The 22,396-nt window shown below is 40.3% G+C and overlaps 1 protein-coding gene across 2 annotated transcripts in view; it reads left to right on the forward strand.

Moving 5' to 3' along the window:
- Positions 1-11,874: 11,874 nt before the first annotated feature.
- LOC124622096 overlaps positions 11,875-22,396 on the forward strand; it is a 303,051-nt gene continuing 292,529 nt past the window's right edge. For both annotated transcript variants that reach the window (XM_047147689.1, XM_047147692.1), the window contains exon 1: positions 11,875-11,975. In XM_047147689.1, the coding sequence (XP_047003645.1) occupies positions 11,952-11,975 (24 nt within the window). In that variant the 5' untranslated portion in view covers positions 11,875-11,951. The remainder of the gene's footprint in view (positions 11,976-22,396) is intronic.

Here is a 22,396-nt window from a genome sequence, read left to right on the forward strand (position 1 = left end):
TAATGTAATTTACCTACGTCATATACACTAAGAATAATGGGGTGCATGTTTTGAAGATGGTTTTTATTTGTTAATTGAAAACCGCTATAGCATCTTTTTGTAGATGCTTGAAGTCGGAACGATCAGGAAACTGGCTCACCTCTGTAACACAATAACTTTTGTTCAAAAGAACTAAAGTGTTTGATTTATCACCTTTGGTAGTGATGATATTGTTGGAGATTATTTTTTTCTTAAATTTGGTTAATGTACTGATTTCACTGCGTGAGAGTTGCTCACTAACAGCAGCAGTTTTTAAATCGTGGACTGTCAAATGTGATGTTGTAAGTAGGCTGTTTAGGTTTTTTTATTGGTAACGCCACCTTTGTATAAAAATCACTGGCTGTGCTGTGTGCAGTCTGTGGCTAGTTTGCATTGTTGTCTGCCATTGTAGTGTTGGGCAGCGGCAGCTGGATGCGAACAGCGCGTAGCGTTGCGCAGTTGGAGGTGAGCCGCCAGCAGTGGTGGATGTGGGGAGAGAGATGGCGGAGTTTATAATTTGTCATGAACTGCTATATATATTATGACTATTAAGGTAAATACATTGTTTGTTCTCTATTAAAATCTTTCATTTGCTAACTATGCCTATCAGTAGTTAGTGCCTTCCGTAGTTTGAATCTTTTATTTAGCTGGCAGTAGTGGGGCTAGCTGTATTGCAGTAGTTCGAGTAACCAAGATTTTTGTGAGGTAAGCGATTTGTGAAATGCATAGGTTAATGTTAGTCAGGGCCATTCTTTTGTGGGGATTTCTGAAAGTCAGGTTGCATTGCGCTAAAAATATTGTGTGTCAGTTTAAGCACAGTCATGTATAAATTGTTCAAAGGGGACGTTTCATATGGCGACCCTGCCAGGATACCTCACTGGAATCTTTTGATGTTTTTCTTGTAGTTTGTGTAATTAGTGTAGCTATTGTTTCTTGCTAGCACGTAATTGTAGAGAGAATCTCCTTTATAGTTGCAGCCTTTCATTGTTGTACAGTAAAATAGTTGTGGCGTGCATGTAGATTTGCACCAAGTATTTCGCTGCTGCGCTTGCAATTAACTACATATTATTTTCAGTGCTATGTTAATGTGTTCTCTTATTTTTGCTCTTCAAATTGTGCTTTTCCGTGTTATCGTGTGAAATATTGTGACCATAATGGCGTGTGAAAAACGTAACACTAGGCTCCAAAGTAAACTGAGAAATAATAGTGACGACGAGTGTAGCTTACCAGCACTGCTGTGTAATGAATTAACAGACATTCAAAGTAGTAATTTGGTAACTGTGCATAGGGAAATGGAGCGGGCATCAAATAATGGTGTAGACAGTGAAACAGGTAGTGAACAGGGATGCATTATCGATCGATCGGTCGGCAACAGCTCGCCTCAGGAATTGGGAATGACAGAACACAATATTGCAAATACTGTGGACTCAGGTCTTGGGTTCTCACCGTTTTCTCAAATGAGTCAAGAAACATTTTCTGCTTGTCAAAATGTGAATGTTGCCGGTGCAACTTCACTGCCGAAAAGCACGGAGGAACATGTTTCAGACACCAGTGCATTTTTATTACAGTTAATGCAACAAATGGGACAAAGGCTACAAAAGTTAGACACAATGGAACAAAATCTTCAAAAGTTAGACACAATGGAACAAAATCAGAGACAAACACAGCAAAAGCTTCAAAAGGCAGACAACAATGCAAACTAGCCACAGACTGCACACAGCACAGCGATTGATTTTTATACAAAGGTGGCGTTACCAATAAAAAAACCTAAACAGCCTACTTACAATGTAGAAGCATCGTCACCTAACGCGAGTTGAAGATCTGCTTTTAGCACATCTAGCTGTTTGTCTGAAACTCTGCATGGTGGAACATATTTAATACCTTTATTCAACACTTTGAACTCACCCAAAGTAATTGTTATATTGATAAGTTCATTATTCAATCAGCAGTCTGTTGACTGTGAACATGTATTGTCATTGGTATATGTTAACTGCAACCATTTTTGTTTTTGACGTAGGCACATTTGTCAAATAATTGCATTTGTCTTCATAGGCATCGCGATCAAAACAAACTATCGATTTCACACGAATGCGTGACGGTGGTTATAGACGTGGGACAAACTTTTAAATGTGAACTTACGTTAAAACGGATTCTGCACCAATTTCGCATTTCTTCTCTTATCCACGTTCCTTTTCAATATTCGTATCATGTTCTGCCAAGTACCAACGAAAACTTCTGTTGATGGTATAAAGCGTGCTAACAAACTGCAGTTAACCATCATATACATGAGATTTTTGAAAAACAAGCTAACGGCCACATAACATATTTCAATTAACAGAAAGTGTTTTCATCGAGACGTTACTCCAAAATACGTCGACATTAAATCAAAATGTACTTCGTCAGTTGCAATTAAAGTTATTAAGATCGCCGAGAGAACGTGGGTAAGAGAAGAAATGCGAGGCTGCTACAGAATCCGTGATATTGTTAAATGCACATTTAAAAGTTCGTCACATGATTATTACGGCCGTCACACATCCGTCCAAGTTCGGTAGTTCTGATCGCGTTGTCCGCTAAGACGCATATGCAATTGTCCACGAGATGTATCTACGCCAAAACGAGAAACTGTTGCAGTTAACAAACTATAACCCGTTGACAACACCTGTTTATCATCAAAAATTTGCTGAGCGAATAACGAACATATCAAGTATAACAATGACTGTGGATGAGCTCAATGTGTTGTGTAAAGGTATTAAATATGCTCCGCTGTGGATAATTCCGGAAAAACAGCTAGAAGTGCTAAAAGTAGATTAGTTCGCGTTAGCTGAGAATGTTTCCACGAAATATTTGATAGTCCACAGTTTAAAAACTCTCATGCAATGAAATCAGTACGTTAAGCAAATACAAGAAGAAAATAATCTCCAACAGTATCATAGCTACCAAAACTGAGAAATCCAACAGTTAGGTTCTTTTGAAGAAAAGTGCTTACGTTACAAAACTGAAATAGTTGCTTGATAGTTCCGACTACTAACATCTACAAAAACATGTGACTGCAGCTTTCAACGAACAAATACAAACCACCATGAAATCATGTAAAAGTAGTTTATCTGAAGCCAACAACCGTATGCTAATTAATATGAGTCCCTTGGCCCCTAGATTATATGGCTTACCCACATTACATAAAAAAGTATTCCAATACGCCCAATAGTGTCGATCTTTTTCTGCTCTATGTTACCTCCTAGCGAAATAGCTAGAGGTCTTTTTCTTTTTTTGAGTCATCAATTTTCTGACTGGTGTGATGTGGCCCACCATGAATTCCTCTTCTGCGTCAACATCCTAATCTCGGAGTAGTACTTGCGACCTGCGTCCTTAATTATTTGCTGGATGTATTCAAATCCCTGTCTTTCTCTAATGTCGTAACTGATGTCCTACCATCCTCTCCCTTTTTCTTATTAGTGTTGTCAATATATTTCTTTCCTGGACGATTCTGCATTACAATAATTAGATTAACTAATAAAGGAGAGGTAAACAAGGTTTTTATGTAGAAATACGTATAATAAATGATGAAAAATAAAATGAATTTACAGTCTAGTATTTATAACCAAAACTTAATTTAACAAATTGGAAAACAGAAACGGAGTCTGATCATTTAATAGTAGGCTGGCATTCTATGCCATGTGTTTGTTGAGCTCCATTACTTCCAGTAGGATCATCTTTCTGTATTTCTGACAGAGTGTAAAACTTCACATTCTACGTTGTATGGATGGTTTTCTACTAAAAGACGATCAACAGACGTCGAACCTTTCTTCCTTAATCTCTCTCATGTTCACGTAGCCCAAGTGCCACAGCTGTTCCTGACTGACCAATATACACTTTTCGACACTGCTTGCAAACTACTCTGTATACACCACTCTGTGCAACGGTTGCAAATTGACTTTGTTATTGAATAAAAATTTTGAGGTGTTCCTGGTATTATGAAATGCAGGTCTGTTGTTGGAAGATCATAACTTCTTTGTAGAATTGTCTGAAATGTTGCCAATATATGCAATTTTGCACCAGGCTATGAAACTATTGGGTGATTGCTGTTGGCCAGCGTACAGAAATGGTATAATTTTTTCATTTTCCTTTTTCGTAGAATGTTACCAATCAGGGCAAAGCTATAGCCATTCCTGGAAGATATTTTTGTTTGAAGGTTTGTAATTTTTTTGAAAGGCTGATTTGGATAATGGAACATACATGAGGCAATGCACCACTGAACAGAAAGCTGCATGTTTGTGTCTGTGTGGATGTTGGGAGCTTGCAAAGAGTACAGCACCATTAGCTATATTTTTTCTGTAAATGATAAATACGTGTTTTCGTGTACTAATATATGTATTCAGGTCCAAGACACTTATAGGTGTGCCTCCTAGCTCCATTGTAAATTGAATTTTCTTATGTTGTGTGTTTAAATGCTGTAGTACTGTATCGGTCTAGTGGTAGCGTTCCACAAACAAAGCACATCATCGACATATCTGAACCAGTACTTAAATTGACAGTTCAGTGGCTGTTTCTGTAAGAAAACTTGTTCTAAATTGTCCATAAAAACTTCAGATAGCATAGATTAACGGATGAACCCATAGCTTGGCCATCACACAGACTATAACCCTTATTTTAAAACTTGAAATAATTCTGTTTTATACACATTTGAGTAACATAAAGTTCGTCAGGCACTGCTACAGGATTTCCTTTGTATTTGTGCAATACAGCTCTTGATATGTTCATGGGTTCATCAGAAGGAACATTTGTAAATGAGCTTGTGATACCAAACGATACTAGTTTAAAACTGGATGGGATTTGCATATCTTTAACTAGGTCAAGAAGAGCCATAGAATTGTTGGCACAAAACTTGGATTTAAAACTGGTTTTCTTTTTAATGACGTAAGAATGGCATATCGCGCACACTTGGTCTAGGGGTAGCGTCCTTCATTAGCACTCGAAACGTCACCGATGCGAGTTCTAACCCTGCCACAGCTTAAATTTTGAATAAAAATCATCAGCAGGGGCGCTCGAAAACTTCCGGTATAAGAAATCACACCTCATTCAGCCAACGGCTTGTCAGTGAGGGCGGAGGAGCAGACAGAGGTTCAGGGCAGAGACGGAAGAATCAGCAATGATCAACGGCATGAGGATGCAGAATGTGTATCCACAGGACATGTGGCCTGTGATTCTGAAAAGTGTCATGATGACCCATAGGCAAAAGATTCTGGAATAGTCACCCATTGGTATCTCCGGGAGGGGACTGCCAAGGGGGAGGTGAACATGAGAAAAAGATTGAATAACCATCGAAAGGATAACGTTCTACGAGTCGGGGCGTGGAATGTCAGAAATCTGAATGTGGTACGGAAGCTAGAACATCTGAAAAGGGAAATGCTAAGGCTCATTCTAGGTATAGTGGTGAAATGGAAAGAAGACAATGATTTCTTGTCAAATGACGAAGGCGGCAGAAAATGATACAGCCGGAGTAGGTTTCGTTATGAATAGGAAGATAGGACAGGGAGTAAGTTACTATCAACAGTTCAGTGGTAGCGTTATTCTCATCAACATCGACCGCAAACAAACACCAGCAACAATAGTTCAGGTATTCATGTCGCGTCGCAAGCCGAAGATGAATAGATGGAGAAAGTATACGAAGATATTGAGCACGTAATTTAGTACGTAAAGGCAGATGAAAATCTAACAGTCATTGGGGATTGGAATGCAGTTGTAAGGGGAGTACAAGAAAGGATTTCTGGAGAATTTGGGCTCAGTACTGGGAATGAGAGAGGAGAAAGATTAATTGAGCTCAGCAATAAAGTTCAGTTAGTAGTAGCGAATACTCTGTTGAAGAATCACAAGAGGAGGAAGTATACTTTGAAAAGGCCGGGAGTTACGGGAAGATTTCAGTTAGGTTACTTCATGGTCACGCAGAGATTCTGAAATCAGATATTGGATTCTAAAGCGTACCCAGGAGCAGATATAGACTCAGATCACAATTTAGTAGTGATGAAGAGTAGGCTGCGGTTGAGGGAACTAATCTGGAAGTATCAACACTCAAGGAAGTGGGATACGGAAGTGTTCAGGGATTTAGAGATACAACTGAAGTTCTCATCACAATTTAGTATTGATGAAGAGTAGGCTGCAGTTTAGGGAACTAGTCAGGAAGGATCAATGCTCAAAGAAGTGGGACACGGAAGTGCTAAGGAGTGAACAGGTACACTTTAAGTTCTGTGAGGTTATAGGCACTGCGATAAGGAATAGCTCAGTAGGCAGTTCAGTTGAAGAGGAATGCACATCTTTAAAAAGGGCGATCACAGAAGTTGGAAAGAAAACAATGGTACAAAGAAAGTAAATCCGAGGAAACCATGGGTAACAGAAGAAACGTATCCGTTGATCGATGAAAGAAGGAAGTACAAAAATTTTCAGGAAAATTTAGGAATACAGAAATACAAGTCGCTGAGGAATGAAATAAATAGCAAATGCAGAGAAGCTAAGACGAAATGGCTACATGAAACATGTGAAGAATTCGAAAAAGAAATGATTATCGGCAGGACTGAGTCAGCTTATAGGAAAGTCAAAACAACCTTCGGTGAAATTACAAGCAATGCTGGTAACATAAAGAGTACAATGGGTACTCCATTGTTAACTGCAGAGGGGAGAGCAGATAGGTGGAACGAATACACTGATGGCCACTAGGGGAGGGAAAAATCGTCAGACTAGATAGGCTGAGAAGGGTGAAGGGGGCTGGCGAATGGGAACTCGCAATTGCTAAGATGTCAGCTAGGACGAGGAGTATTTAGACAGTTATATTTTGCGCATATGCAATAGATTTGACCAAGCGTCAGATCTGAGTGGAGAGGAGCCTCTTGTAGCTGTAGAAGCAGGAAACATGGAGCAGTCCTCAGCAGTTAGGAAGCCTGTGTCAGTTGCAAAATCTAACAGAAAGAAGTGTTGGGGAGTGAATACCACGTACTTACCATTGTGAAGCCTAGTGCAGGGTGGTTCAAAAATGGTTCAAATGGCTCTGAGCACTATGGACGTAACATATCAGGTCATCAGTCCCCTAGAACTTAGAACTACTTAAACCTAACTAAGCTAAGGACATCACACACATCCATGCCCGAGGCAGGATTCGAACCTGCGACCGTAGCGGTCTAGCGGCTCCAGACTGGAGCGCCTAGAACCGCTCGGTCACCAGCGGCCGGCAGTGCAGGGTGGACTGAGGTAACTGACAGTATAGGAGAGTTATGAAGAATTTTACGAAAGAGTATCAGATAGTGATAGTGGGTGCAGCAGGGAATGGTCTTGATAGGGACGGGGAATATGATGTAGGTGGTGACCTGGTAAAGACAGTGGCTCAAACTGGTGGTACTAACGTGCACTTCGTGCAGTTGTTTCAACCTCATGATCGGTCTCATCTTAATGCTGCTGTTAGGCGTGTTAACGTGGGGCTTGAGAAGGCACTGATGGCAGAGGGCAGGGGTGATATGGGTGGTATTCCAGTGATGCCATTTGAGTCTGTCAATATATCGGGTTTCTCTAGGCATAGCTTGCACCTCAGTAGGTATGAGAAAGGAAGGTTGGCAAAGCTTAAAGGTGACAGCGTAGTGGGGGTGGTGGGATCTCTCATGGAAAAATTTCTGTGGTAGTTGGTGTTGGAGCTGCACTTTTTGAGACTGAAGTCAGCTGATAGGTATACCTGCTTAAAGGAAGTCCCTGTAACAAAGGAATCACCTTCAGAGAAGGTCAGTTTAAAGGCACATTTGTAGGATGGGCGCGGGTGGATATATAAAAAAACTTAGATATAAGTTCAGAATGTAAATAAAGAATTACATAAGGTATTAATTAGTATAAGCGGTTGTATCGATTGTGGCGTGCAACCACTGAAACCTTAGAATAATTACGCAGGTCAGTTGTCTTGCCGAGGAGGCGGTACCTTTTTTGTTATTGAAGCTGTCCTCATCAGACGCATATCTGCCATCACTGGAGATAATTATTTGGCACACCGCCATTATTATATGTACTGAGACTCAATCTCACTAAGCGTACTCAATGTTGCACACAGCAACAGAATTAATGTAAGTGTCTGTGTTATTCAATTTAGTATAATATTTTGTGAATACAGTGGTATTATTTCATCTTGTGTTTCATTTATGTTGCAAGCTATTGTTACATTTAAACGGCGTCTTGGCAAGACTAAAGGTTCCGTGTTACAAGTTATATCAAAGGTCCATTACACACCAAAGTTTGGGAACTATTCAGTGTACGAAGTCCGATAAAGAATCATACACGGTCAAACTAACAATGAACGGACCTTACACAAAAAGCCGTTGTCAAGCACGCAAAGTTTGTATAAACTGATCACTTACTATTAATAACAATTATTATTATTTATCTGTTGGCTGATATTCACAAACCAAACAGGAAAAGCCACGGCGAGAAAAATGACTTTGCGTCTTGTGATGTATTGTCTCGAATTGCTGTGCTGCAGTGTTGGCTGTGTCACTGACAAGCGTTTTGCGTCGTCTATGTTTCTTCATCAGCTACATTATATACATAAACAAAGTAATATGTATGATTACTGTTGCCATGTTCTGTATGAGTACCCAAGACAGTGTAAGACTTTCTGAACAGATAACATGCGTAATTTTACGGTGCTCTGTCCCCTTGTACCTTCATATAGAAAGCTGCATGCTGTAAACAGATGCAAAAAGATGTTATGATATGAAGTTTACAACTATCATCGCTGGAATATACTACCTCTGATAAGCGCAGAGACAGACTAACTCGTTACTTTATTCTCACTTTAACGGCCTCATCTCGTTTGTAAACAGTGTTTTAGAACATTGATTTGTAGCGATTTATGTGAAGAATGTTAACTGGTAACAGTTCACACAATTCAAATCGTTTTCATGATGTTCATAGCTTCGCACTCCCTTGATGTTACTGTATTTCTATAGTGAAAAAGGTTTAGTTTTGACGATGACATGGCTATGCAAATATGGCTTGGACTTCCGACCTTCCCTTCGTTTATGATGTCTTCCATGTCCTCTAAAGTGGTGCCCTCCATCTAGCCTTTCAGTTTCGCTTACCCACCTCCACCCGAATCCTCTAGCAAGTGATTAAATTCCCCCTCCGTGCTCTTCCATCCTGAACAGCTCCGAGTATCCTACGTTACCTCTAAACTTGACACCACCCACACGCTGGTTTTCCGCTGCTGAGGGACGCTGGTTCTCTGACGCACCTCTACTGACACATTCCTTCAACACTGCACCTCCACACTGTCACCGTCCTCTCGCAACGAAACTTTAATCGTCTTCCTTAATCGACCATGAATTCTGCCCTGATATATACCCGTCCTACCAGAGAACCCACCCGCCCTCTTCGGCCATGGCTCCCTTCCTCTGCACTTCACTCCACGCACGAGGTTTGTTCCGATGCAGCATTCTTCTTCACTCTCCAAATCTCCCCTTCAAACATCCGCCGACACAACCACCCTCCAAAGCTACTTTCCCTTGATACCCCATCTCTGGCAGTCTCCATCCACTCATCAGTTCTCTTGCCTATGTGTCTAGCTTAAATCAGTCAACACGACTACTTTTTAGTTTTTAACTTATGAAACTGATGATCTGTCTTTTATTGTATCAAACATTCATTTTTGTCAACCGCCATGTCTAAATTATAATATGTTTTAAAATTTCTACTACCATGTGGTTGAAGAGCGGAGACTTGTACCCTCTTGACAGCCTACTCTCCGCCCACATGGTGCGAGGGGGATGAAATAAGAGAAAGGAAAGGAAATGATGACTTGCTCCTTCCTCTCCGGGTAACATTTTCTCTTCAGCAACAGGCCCCCTACCCAAGGGCAAATCTTTCCACTTTTAGTGCCAAGAAAATGCCTTTAAATATCATAGTTCGGCATCATGTTTTAAATGTTTTTAAATGTGCTCTTATTGTGTTTTACCTTTTGTTATCACTGTTTTTCACTACAGGAGCCGGAAGTCATATCTGTTGTATCTAAGAAATCTTCCATTTATTTTCACTTATGAAAATTTTTAAACATCAGGTTACCTTCCATTAGGAACGTGGGTGCACGCAACGACTGTGATATAATTTACAAATGATAGAGCACAGCAATCAGTCTTCCTTTTTTCATGTTTTATTTGGCAAATCTAGATTTAGGCTACTGCCTGGCCATTATCAATGCACTGTGTCATAGTATCAATGCATGTCAGTTCCGTTTGTTCCTTCTGTCACTGTTATTTCAAGACTACTGTATGATACAATAGTCTTGAAAGAACTGTGACAGACTCGCGAACACAGGGAACTCACATGCATTGATTCTGAGATATAGTCATTGATAATGGCCAGGCACTAGCCTAAATCTAGATTTACCAAATAAAGCCTGCAAAAAAAGGACAGCTGATTGCTGTGCTCTATAATTTGTAAAAGTTTTATATTCATTGTAAATATCTTACATTTCTGTTTCTTCTCACCCCCAAGCCCACATGGGGCGCAGGGCCATAAAACTAAAAGACATGTATACATGTCGGAGGATACTAGTCTGATATGTGCTGAAGCAAAATGTAGTGATGGATTATTTTCACCATTTTTGTAATGTACTACCGTCGACGTCTGCGATTCATTTTTGTATTCTTTTAGCTATTGCAGTGCCACTTGACAATGGCTCAAATGTCGAAACTGCTACTGTGAAACAAATAACTTTTACAGTCAACGGTGAATGTGATGTGCTTTAAAAATATCAAAATACGCTGTAAAGCAAGTTTTCATTCATTTTCTCGAATAAATACAGGGTGATCAAAAAGTCAGTATAAATTTGAAAACTTAATAAACCACGGAATAATTTAGATAGAGAGGTAAAAATTGACACACATGCTTGGAATGACATGGGGTTTTAGTAGAACAAAAAAAAAAAAAACAAAGTTCACAAAATGTCCGACAGATGGCGCTGGACAGCAAAACTGCTACCGTGACGGGTGAGAGGTACGCCGATATGTTACAGAATCGCATCATCCCCAGCCTGGCTGATAAACACCTGCTGGAACGTACGATGTTTATGCGGGATGGTGCTCCACCCCATATTGCTAGACGCGTGAAATATCTCTTGCGCGCGTCGTTTGATGATGATCCTGTGCTCAGCCGTCACTTTCGCCATGCTTGGCCTCCCAGGTCCCCAGACCTCAGTCCGTGCGATTATTGGCTTTGGGGTTACCTGAAGTGTACCGTGATCGACCGACATCTCTAGGGATGCTGAAAGACAACATCCGACGCCAATGCCTCACAATAACTCCGAACATGCTTTACAGTGCTGTTCACAACATTATTCCTCGACTACAGCTATTGTTGAGGAATGATGGTGGACATATTGAGCGTTTCCTGAAAACAACATCATCTTTGCTTTGTCTTACTTTGTTATGCTAATTATTGCTATTCTGATCAGATGAAGCGCCACCTGTCGGACATTTTTTTGAACGTTTGCTTTTCTTTTTTTTTTTTATTTTGCTCTAATAAAACCGCATGTCGTTCCAAGCGTGTGTGTCAATTTGTACCTCTCTATCTACATTATTCTGTGATTTATTGAGTTTTCAAATTTATACTGACTTTTTGGTCACCCGGTATGTCTGTAGAAGCAAACGGGCCTTACTTTTAGAATGACGTTCGTATAGTGACGGTAGCCATGTACTATAAACAACTTCCATGCAGTCGACGACGCGGCTAGATGCGGAGAGTACGTCTTCGCTCTGAGTGGCGATGTGTGATGGCTGTGGGCGGCGGCGGTGCGTGGAGGGGAAGGGAGGCCGGGATCGCTCGGCGGCGCTCAGTCGCGCATCTACTGCTAACCGGCGAGTGTCTACACGCGCGGCCTATACATACTGCAACTACACGACACACTACGAACCATGGTGCGCGAGCAGAAAATGACTGTAAGTAATGAGCAGGTCTTGGTGTTGTTACTTTTGTAATCCTTCGTTGGGCATTTACAGTGACTACATCCGTGTGAGCTGCCGAGAAAATGACGAGCTATATATAGTGCTTCCACTTCTGAATGTGTGTTTATTTGATGTTTTTTTGTTTCTGTGATTTCAAAATGTGTTCTTACGGTCGTGACTACACTCATTGAGATTCTGATTGAAATGAAATCATAGGGAAATAATAAAAAAATGGCATTCTTTTATATGATACTTAACATATACAATAGAGTTGTCATAAAGGGAGACAGAAATAATGTTGACAATTATAGACCTGTTTCTGTGCCATCGGTGTTTGCTAAAGTTATCGAGAGGGTTGTATATACAAGGATACTGGAGCATTTAAATTCACATAATTTGCTGTCAAATGTACAGTTTGGTTTTAGAAATGGTTTAACAACTGAAAGTGCTATATTCTCTTTACTCTGTGAAGTTTTGGACGGATTAAATAAAAGGTTGCGAACGCTAGGCGTTTTCTTTGATTTAACGAAGGATATTGACTGTGTCGACCACAAAATATTACTGCAGAAGTTAGACCATTGTGGAGTAAGGGGAGTAGCTTACAATTGGTTCGCCTCTTACTTTAAGAACAGAAAGCAGAAGGTAATTCCCCGCAATATTGAGAGTGGTAGTGATGTTCAGTCCCAATGGGGCACTGTTGAGTGGGGCGTTCCCCAAGGGTCGGTGCCGGGGCCACTGCTGTTCCTTGTTTATATAAATGATATGCCTTCTAGTATTACAGGTGATTCCAAAATATTTCTGTTTGCTGATGACACCAGCTTGGTAGTGAAGGATCTTGTGTGTAATATTGAAACAGTATCAAATAATGTAGTTTATGAAATAAGTTCTTGTCTTGTGGAAAATAATTTGATGCTAAATCACAGTAAGACTCAGTTTTCACAGTTTCTAGCTCACAATTCAACAAGAACCTATAGTTTGATCAGACAGAATGGGCATATTATAAGCGAGACGGAACAGTTCAAGTTCCTAGGCGTTCGGATAGATAGTAAGGCGTTGTGGAAATCCCATGTTCAGGATCTTGTTCAGAAACTAAATGCTGCTTTATTTACCATTAGAACAGTATCTGAAATAAGTGACAGTTCAACACGAAAAGTAGTCTACTTCGCATATTTTCATATGCTTATGTCATATGGTTTTTTTGGGGTAATTCTTCTGATTCCAAAAAGGGTATTTTTGACTCAAAAACGGGCTGTTCGAGCTATGTGTGGTGTAAGTTCGAGAACCTCTTGTCGACCCCTATTCAGTAGTCTGGGAATTCTGACATTGTCATCACAGTATATATTTTCTTTAATGTCGTTCGTTGTTAGCAACATTAGCTTATTCCCAAGAGTTAGCAGCTTTCACTCAGTTAATACTAGGCAGAAATCAAATCTGCATGTGGAATGCACTTCCTTGACTCAGGTGCAGAAAGGAGTGCAGTATTCTGCTGCATCCATTTTCAATAAGCTACCACAAGAACTCAAAAACCTTAGCAGTAGCCCAAACACTTTTAAGAAGAGTTTCCTCATGGCTCACTCCTTCTATTCTGTCGAGGAGCTCCTGGAAGAGCTGAAAAATTAAGCAAATTCCAGTGTTACACTGTTGATTTTCTTTATTTAAACTTAAAAACTGTCGCTTGAATATGTTTCTTATATTTAATTTTATCTGTTTCTACTATCGTGTTATAATTTCATGTACTGACTTGTTCCATGACCATGGAGACTTCCCCTTAATTTGGTCCCACGGAACAATAAATAAATAAATAAAAATAAATAAATAAATTAATAGTTAAAACGAACATACCGTTCTTGGAACATAAGCTGCGTCAAATTATGGCGAAAATCTATAGCCTTAAAAGATGGCTACTCCGGTCCTCAAATTCAGGAAATCAAATTGCCCGCCGTCAAATTTTGATTGCCAGACACTGATGCCGGGGATAGTGATTCTCGATACCATCAATTTTGAATCCTGGTTTAACGTCACTTACGTAGCAAGAATATTAGGTTGGAACTAATATTGATACAATATTAGTGTAATTGTTAATATACTTGAAAATCTTCCGTAGTCAGCAAACTTTGCCGAGGCTATAGGCAGCTTGCACATCAGTTCTCAGTCTCTTCTTAAAAGACTGTATGTGTCAATTATCCTTTAGCTTCATCCAAAATATTAAGAGCCACGTATTCTCACTACTGGCAACAAAACTTTAGTATATGTGACTCAACCACCCAGAAAACATCTTTTTTTCTTTTTTAAAGGAAAATTGCTGTAATATGCATGAATGTACTTAATCCGAACGACTGTCGTTGAAACATTTCTGGATTATCTGCGAACTGTGAACGATTGCTGACGATCCACAGCTGAATGAATAAATCATAAGAGTTTACCTTTGCAGATCGTAGGATTTTTGCAGTTAAGTGATGTACATGCCATTGTCTCCTCTTTTATGTTGACTGTCGAACGAAGGGGCGGTATTTCGTTGCTGTATTGCAGTTCATCGATGTCTACTTGTTTGATGGTTCGTTTTCAAGTTCCCTGATAATATTAAATACCCGGTTTTCTAGTGCATAAGGATTTTATTTCCTTTGTATGTTATTTTTCAAATCATTTTTAAAATACACAGATAAGAATTATTCGATATTGTGTTAAGAGCAAAAAGGAAATTACAGATGACGGTTTTAAATGCTGGGAAACTGCAAAGAGCGTTTAATAGTATTTCAGGACGTTGAACCTTCAGTGTCAGGGAGAATTTCATTTTTCATTTGAGTGCTGATACTACTGAGAACAGAAATATAAAATTGTTAGTTGTAGTTTGTTTCACAGATTGCTATTATTTGCAGTAGAAGTACTGGAAATGTACACTAACGAATTGCAACAAGAACAGTCATGGTATGCCAATTAGAAATTGTAGATTCTACTAAGAAGGAAAAGATAAAATTTGTTGTGCCCCACGTTTTGGTGTTTTCTGTTGTTTACAGCACCAAAGGCATGGGTATATATAATTCTTAACAAGAATAGTCGTGGTATGTTTTCTAGAAGTCGCTCCTGATAAGTCACATTCAATAATAAATAATAAGTTTACACAACCAGTTTTCTCCGGTAATTTCTCTTATCTCACATGTAACATGCTCTTCTGCCAAGGTTTTGTGCATAGGAACAATAACAAAGATTACTCACAGTTATAAACGTTTTCTCGGTCGTTATCTGTATCGAGAACAACACTTTGACGCAAATGTAGTTCGTGTTATGAACAGTATTATGCCAGAAACTCCAATGTGGAGTACTTCCTATCTTTTTTTCTCCTTGAAATCATATTGCGACACACATGTAGTAAATGGCCTGCCCATTTCCGTCGACTTCAGCTAGATCATGAATTGCTCGTAAAATGAAACATTAAATTTTCTTAAGTAGGAATTACTAAAGTGACAATGGTTGACCTTGCAGTATCTGAGGTGGGTACTATATTCTTAGGTGTTTTCCCTTTATTATACTGAACTCATTTTCTACAGAACCAACAGCAATGCCTTTACTTGGTCTGGAGGTCAGTGTCTTTCATATTTCCCCGCCGTGTCTTATTGAGAATCTGTAATGAACCGTTTAGTGCTCTCGAATTTCAACCCACTATTTATCACTAGATTATGATTTGAATATGTATCCGCACTTTCTTATGAACTGCACCGCAGTATTTCATCAGTAAATCTTCGCCTACGATGCAGTACAGTTGATACCATATTGCTTATGTCTACATTTCTTCTGTTAATTTTTGAAGGAGTGTCCACGGAGAAAAGTTGAAATCTATGGCAGAAGTTTATAGTCCCCCCCTCCCCCACTAAACCCACCTCTTCTCCTAAACTCAACCCAGGCCGTATTGTCCTTCTGTGATGTTCCAATATCCTATGTCCTATTTTTGTCGGTGTTTATATTTATTTCATGACCATCTTCTTGCGTGGGCGTGAACATTGGCATAGGGGTGGGGAAGAATAATTCGATCAATGTCCTGCTTGTAGCGACTCACTGTTATCCATCTTTCTATAGACAGTATTAAAAAAGAAAACTTCCACAACTCTTCACTGACAATAAACGTAAAAATATTGAACTTGCATCTTATTGAGTCATCGTATTTTTGCAAGATAAAAATAATTAATCGAAAATGTAAAACATGGATCTGTATTTATCTTGTTATCTGATAGATTTTTAAATGGTTTGTCCGGGTTGTGATTTTTAAACAACTGAAACACTAATATTCTTTTACTGTTGCTGATTTATTTCGGCGTCTTTCTTGAACCCAAACATAGTACTTGACGAACTTTTCATCACATACTTCTTCAAGTCAGATTCATAACTTTACTTCTCGATATTATATCACAAAATAGACACGAAATTTTGCGCAGTGGAACCAGAACATACTGACCTAGAGACAGAAAACAGCCTGTCCGACATGGAATAAACTTACAGCCAAAGATTCTCGTATAGCAAACAATATTTTCCAAGTAGTTACAGTGAGCGATTCTGTGATACTGATTTTGTGCTTTAGAAAAATAGTTTTTCATGTATTACTGTAAAATATAATTTGTATCCACATTAATAATTATTTATATCAGATTTTGTTTAGGTTGAACGAAAAAGTAGCTGGATGACTAGTTTTTCAGGACGCACATATTTTTGTATAAAAAGCGTATGGAATATTTTCGTAACTGTCCAATAGGGTAAAGGAATAGAAATAATGAATTAATGCAATAAAAGACAGCATCCCAGCAAAAACCGAGAATTGCACAAATATAAAAAAAAGCGGTATCGATCGATTGGTTAACAGCGAGACGAACGTAAGTAGAGTCAATCTGGAAGAGAGAAAATTACATAGGTTGTTACCACAGGAATGCTGATGTTTTTGCTGTTAGTCGATAATCTTCTGTTTCCTTCTCAATTCACTTCACCAGTTGCTGTTAATCCTAAAATCAACCTGTCCATCTATTTATTAAGCTTTTTTTGCTGTGTTACAACATTAATGCTTCTAACGTTTCTCATTTCGATACGAAAACTTATTCATCTTCCACGTGTTAAATCCCCTGAAAAGTGTCCAGTTAGAGACCCGAACACGTAACTATTTTACTTCCGGACATCCTGGGTTTTGCAGGAAGGAGTTTACTACGATATTTCTTCCTTCCTTTTTTTTTTGAATAAATGTTGCTCGACCTGTGAGTACACATTCATCATGTTAATGCAGGGATTTACGTAGTCTATTACATGCCTATATCACGATCCGTGATGATTACTTCGACTGTGGGGGTCGTGTTCCACCAGAACCTATATCTCTCTCGACTCCTCTGGTCTCCCTAGGCGAATCCATTGTAGGAATGAGGCTTTTTCATAACACGAATAACCTTGGATGAATATAAGAAGCTATTTGTTTCAATAAAATCGTTTAGCTATTAGCAGCCAGAGTATCGTTCAGGCAGATGACTCTGACATATCATTAAATAGCTGAAGAAAAACTCTTGCGTTGGACTCTCGTTAACAACCTCGGAGTTTTGTGTTTTTTATAGTGGAAACGGGGAGCAGGTAACGCCATTAGTTCCGCTAGCGCGCTGATTGCCAGAGCGTCAGGGAAGCCTGCCTTAATGCCAGTACGCTGTGAGGAAGGCAAGTAGGCAACGGTGCACTAAACTGCTTAACTGAAGGAGCCTATCCAAGGTGATCAACATCGATACTTATTAAAAGTACGAACACCCTCTTCGTGGGCCTTATTCAGGACAATTTTTGCAAATCCTCACCTGAGCCCTCCCCCTACCAAATCCCTCGCCCTGTCCTTGGGCCATCCTCCCACAGCCGCACAACGAAACGTATGTAAAATCTCTTTTGCTCGCAGCTATCCATGAACATAGCTCATTAGCAGAAAACTGGAAGGGTACTGTATTCTGGTTTTGGAAGTGTGATTATTTTGACTTGCTGTTCATGTAATAACTCTAGCAGAGTTCGAGAAACAAGGTACTAATTCAACCTATGTCAGTACATCTTTTTCATAACACTTTAACATCCAGGATATCAGTTTACAAGATTATCCAGTTACAGAAAGTGTTTTGACTGCCTCTAATGAAGTCATAGCTGTACTGAAAGAACGTAATAGAAAGTGTGGAAGTAGAGCTGAAAATCAGTTACGGGAATGAAAAAAATACCGTAACTAGAGGAGAAAAACTAAACGGGTTCAGTGGTCAGTGATCACAAAATAAAGTAAAATTTGCAAAGAATTTGGCAGTATGGGTCCACTTACCAACCAGACACTGCATACCCTATGGTCTGGATGCATGCACTTATTCGGTTGGATAAGGTATCACGTGTATCCTCTCCCGAGGCAAAACAGCAATTGATATCTTGGATAGTGGCTCCGGGACGGAGTTGACGTCCTAGTTGGACCTTCACAAGTTGTACCGGAGACAGATAAGGGAATATTGCTTGCTGTAAGAATACCGCAGCATCACGCAGTCAGCTCATAAAGATACGTGCCTCGTGTGGACGAGCAGTATCCTCTTGAAAAATTGAATCGCGACAATGTCACATGAGAGCTAACAGCATACCACTGTGTCGTCAGAGTTCCTTCAGTCACTACCAGCCGTGACCTGATGTTGTACCCGATAGCATCTCACACAGTGAATCCAGAAGTAACATCGCTGCTACTCTCCAAGACACTGGAAGAATGGAACCTCTCCCCAGGTCTCTTCCATATTCACCGATGTTGGTCATCCTGGGTAATAATGAACTGCGATTCGTCGCTGAAGACAATGCAGCGCCATTCATCAGCAACTCATGTTTCCCGGTTACGGCAATGCTCCAAATACAGCCACTTGTGTTGTGGTGTTAACGGCAGATTACGCATGGGACTTCAATTTCCTAGTCCGTCTGCTGGTAGTCTCCGACCAGTGGTGCGGTTTGCAAGCTGCAGGGAGTCCAGTACCTGCTCTCAGATGCCAGGCGAAGATGAGAAGGTGTTACGATGTGCTTGGAGCACAACACGACGGTCTTCCCTTGTGACGATCGGAAACTTGACGAAGAATATGGCTGCCCTCACGTTCTCACACTGTCGAACGTCGGGTCGCTGTCACATCCGAATGCCCCACTAGTCTGGATATTGCACGATTCGACCAGCCGGCAAAGTGGAAACCTATAATGAACTAAAAAAAAAAAAAAAACTCCTCCCGAACAGGCCATGAAGACCCAACGGTACCGACCGGCCGCCGTGGCATCCTCATCCCACAAGGGTCACTGGATGCGGATATGGAGGGGCATGTGGTCAGCACACCGCTCTTCTAGCCGTATGTCAGTTTCCGAGACCGGAACCGCTACTTCTCGATCAAGTAGCTCCTCAGTTTGCCTCACAAGGGCTGAGTGCCAACAGCGCTCGGCAGACCGAAAGGCCATGCATCCAAGTGGTAGCCCAGCCCGACAGCGCTTAACTTCGGTGATCTGACGGGAACCGGTGTTACCACTGCGGCAAGGCCGTTGGTTGCAAACCTATAATGAAGCCCCATTCAAACTCTTTCTGGTGCTGATAACTTCGTCTCACATGAGTACGTGGTATCTCCGTGTCATTCACAGTGATCGCTCAACATTTGACACTGTTCCCGCCCCTGATAAAGCCTACCAGGCCTGGTAATGACACTAAACACTGTTGTTGTTGTTGTGGTCTTCAGTCCTGAGACTGGTTTGATGCAGCTCTTCATGCTACTCTATCCTGTGCAAGCTCCTCATCTCCCAGTACCTACTGCAACCTACGTACTTCTGAATCTGCTTAGTGTATTCATCTCTTGGTCTCCCTCTACGATTTTTACCCTTCACGCTGGTCACCCCTTGATGCCTCAGAATATGTCCTACCAACCGATCCCTTCTTCTAGTCAAGTTGTACCACAAACTCCTCTTCTCCCCAATCGTATTCAATACCTCCTCATTAGTTATGTGGTCTACCCATCTAATCTTCAGCATTCTTCTGTAGGACCACATTTCGAAAGCTTCTATTCTCTTCTTGTTCAAACTATTTATCGTCCATATTTCACTTCCATACATGGTTACACTCCATACAAATACTTTTAGAAACGACTTCCTGACATTTAAATATAAACTCGATGTTAACACATTTCTCTCCTTCAGAAACGCTTTCCTTGCCATTGCCAGTCTACATTTTATAACCTCTCTACTTCGACTATTATCAGTTATTTTGCTCCCCAAATAGCAAAACTCCTTTACTACTTTAAGTGTCTCATTTCCTGATCTAATTGCCTCAGCATCACCATACTTAATTCGACTACATTCCATTATCCTCGTTTTGTTTTTGTTGATGTTCATCTTATATCTTCCTTTCAAGACACTGTCCATTCCGTTCAACTGCTCTTCCAAGTCCTTTGCTGTCTCTGATACTAATAATACTAATGCACAGTGGTGGCCGTTGTGTATGTCGCAGTGAAGGGCAGTACGTGTACGAAGCACACTGACATCCGATGAAGTCTTCTGGGATGTTCATTTTTTTTGTCAGGCAGTGTACGTAATCTACACAACAAAAAGAAAATTTCTTAAATTATCGAGGAATTCATAGAATCATTTTGTGTTTATGGAAGTCCAAGACTACGACTTGGTGGACACATAAATAAATAAACAGAACATGAAAAACGGAACAAAATACTTTTTGTGAATTAAACAGAGATTTCTGAACAAATTTTTTTATCTAACTGAGACAGAAAGCTTAGAATTAAACTTGTAACACGATACCTTCAATAACTGCTAGTTCCTTAGCCAGCAATGAAGATGACCTCACTGTTTGGTCCCCTCCCACAAATCAACCAACCAACCACATAGCAATGAAAGTATGTCGAGAATTCCTTGATCGAACAGTAAATTAAGATGCGGATCAGACAACTAAAGTGTGCCCAAGACTTAATTATGATCGTAACGAAAATGAAAAAGAGTGAAAGAGAATTGGGCTGGACATGTTGCTGAATTGATAACGGATGGATAATATAAGTTTTTTGCCGGATTACGAGGCATCCGAAGAGGCGCTGACGATGATATAATCGAGGGCGATGCTGTAATCTTAGGGAAAATGCAGTAGACATTTGCCTGCATACGGCTATAAATCGTAATAAATGAACGAATTTAGAGGAGGTGTTTATCCATTAGTGGGTATAAGTTTCTGATGATATTCGAACCATTTGATACTACTTCTGTCACTTACAGCATTATATTTCTTCATGGAATACTTCGAGGACCAAGAACTTAGATTGTCGGATTTGCAATAATACGTACAGTATCTCTACTACCTGGCCATAAGCACTTGTGACGCCAGTTAACTAGTAAGTTTCGCCCCACCCCCTCCTCCCAAGATCAGTTCTCCACGCAGGCGGAGAAAATTGCGGAATACCTTTATGAATATACTAGCATACAGAAAATAAACTAGTTCTTTGCGTCACAAATTTTGGCAGACGCCGATCTATATACTTAGACTATGTTCTGCTATCAGCCCACGAGAGTGCTATGAATGTCTTATTTAGAACCGAAGCCATTTCCGATCAGGGCCGTCTATTCAAAGAACTCAGTCATCTATGGACCGTCCATCAGTAGAATAGGTGCTCTAGGGACAGAGAGACCATTCTGCAGAAAATAATGGTCCTAAGAGACAGGTCGTCAGGCTCTACATCCTCAATGTTTTAGCGACAATTGAGAATATCGTTAAAACATTACAGGCTGGATTTGCTGTAGTCCTTTGACATGGGTACTTCACTTTACACGTTCTCTTAGTCTGAATCTTCGTACGCAATGTGTGTACGGGATGTCACCTCAGTACGGCAAACACTGCAGTGATTAAACAGATATACTATTAGGAGAACCAGCAAAAAACCAGCAGTCTTAATATAGCTTACAAGGTGAAGGACGGAAAAACATCAAAAGTCTCATAACTGCTTCCTGTTCCTGGAACATTGTTGTAAAATAAATTCTCTCATGTATACAAGTTACCCAGTAAGGCGTCTTCTCCTGCTGTGTTCGTGCTACAATTCAATAGCCACAGAAGAAGCCGCAGCAAGGGAAGAAGCGACCGCTTTGCTGCGCCTTCGGATTCGGCAACCCGTCGGACACTGCCTTCTTTCAGAGAGCTGTCTTGTGTTCCTTATAACTATTTACGCCTGTGTTTTCCATCAACAGTCAACATCATCAGAAACAATTATTTGCTTTAATCTATAGTCGCGATGTTTTATTATTTTGCCTACAGACCAAAGCGAAAACATTAATCTGATTGTGTTGGTTGCGTTCCAACCGGCAGAATGTCTGGAACTGTAAGTTCACATCACAACCTAAGACACACAGCAGCTGATCCCCGAGATATGGCATTTGGGAGCCTG

This window comes from Schistocerca americana, chromosome 7, assembly GCF_021461395.2.
Source record: "Schistocerca americana isolate TAMUIC-IGC-003095 chromosome 7, iqSchAmer2.1, whole genome shotgun sequence".
NCBI classification, from domain to species: domain Eukaryota; kingdom Metazoa; phylum Arthropoda; class Insecta; order Orthoptera; family Acrididae; genus Schistocerca; species Schistocerca americana.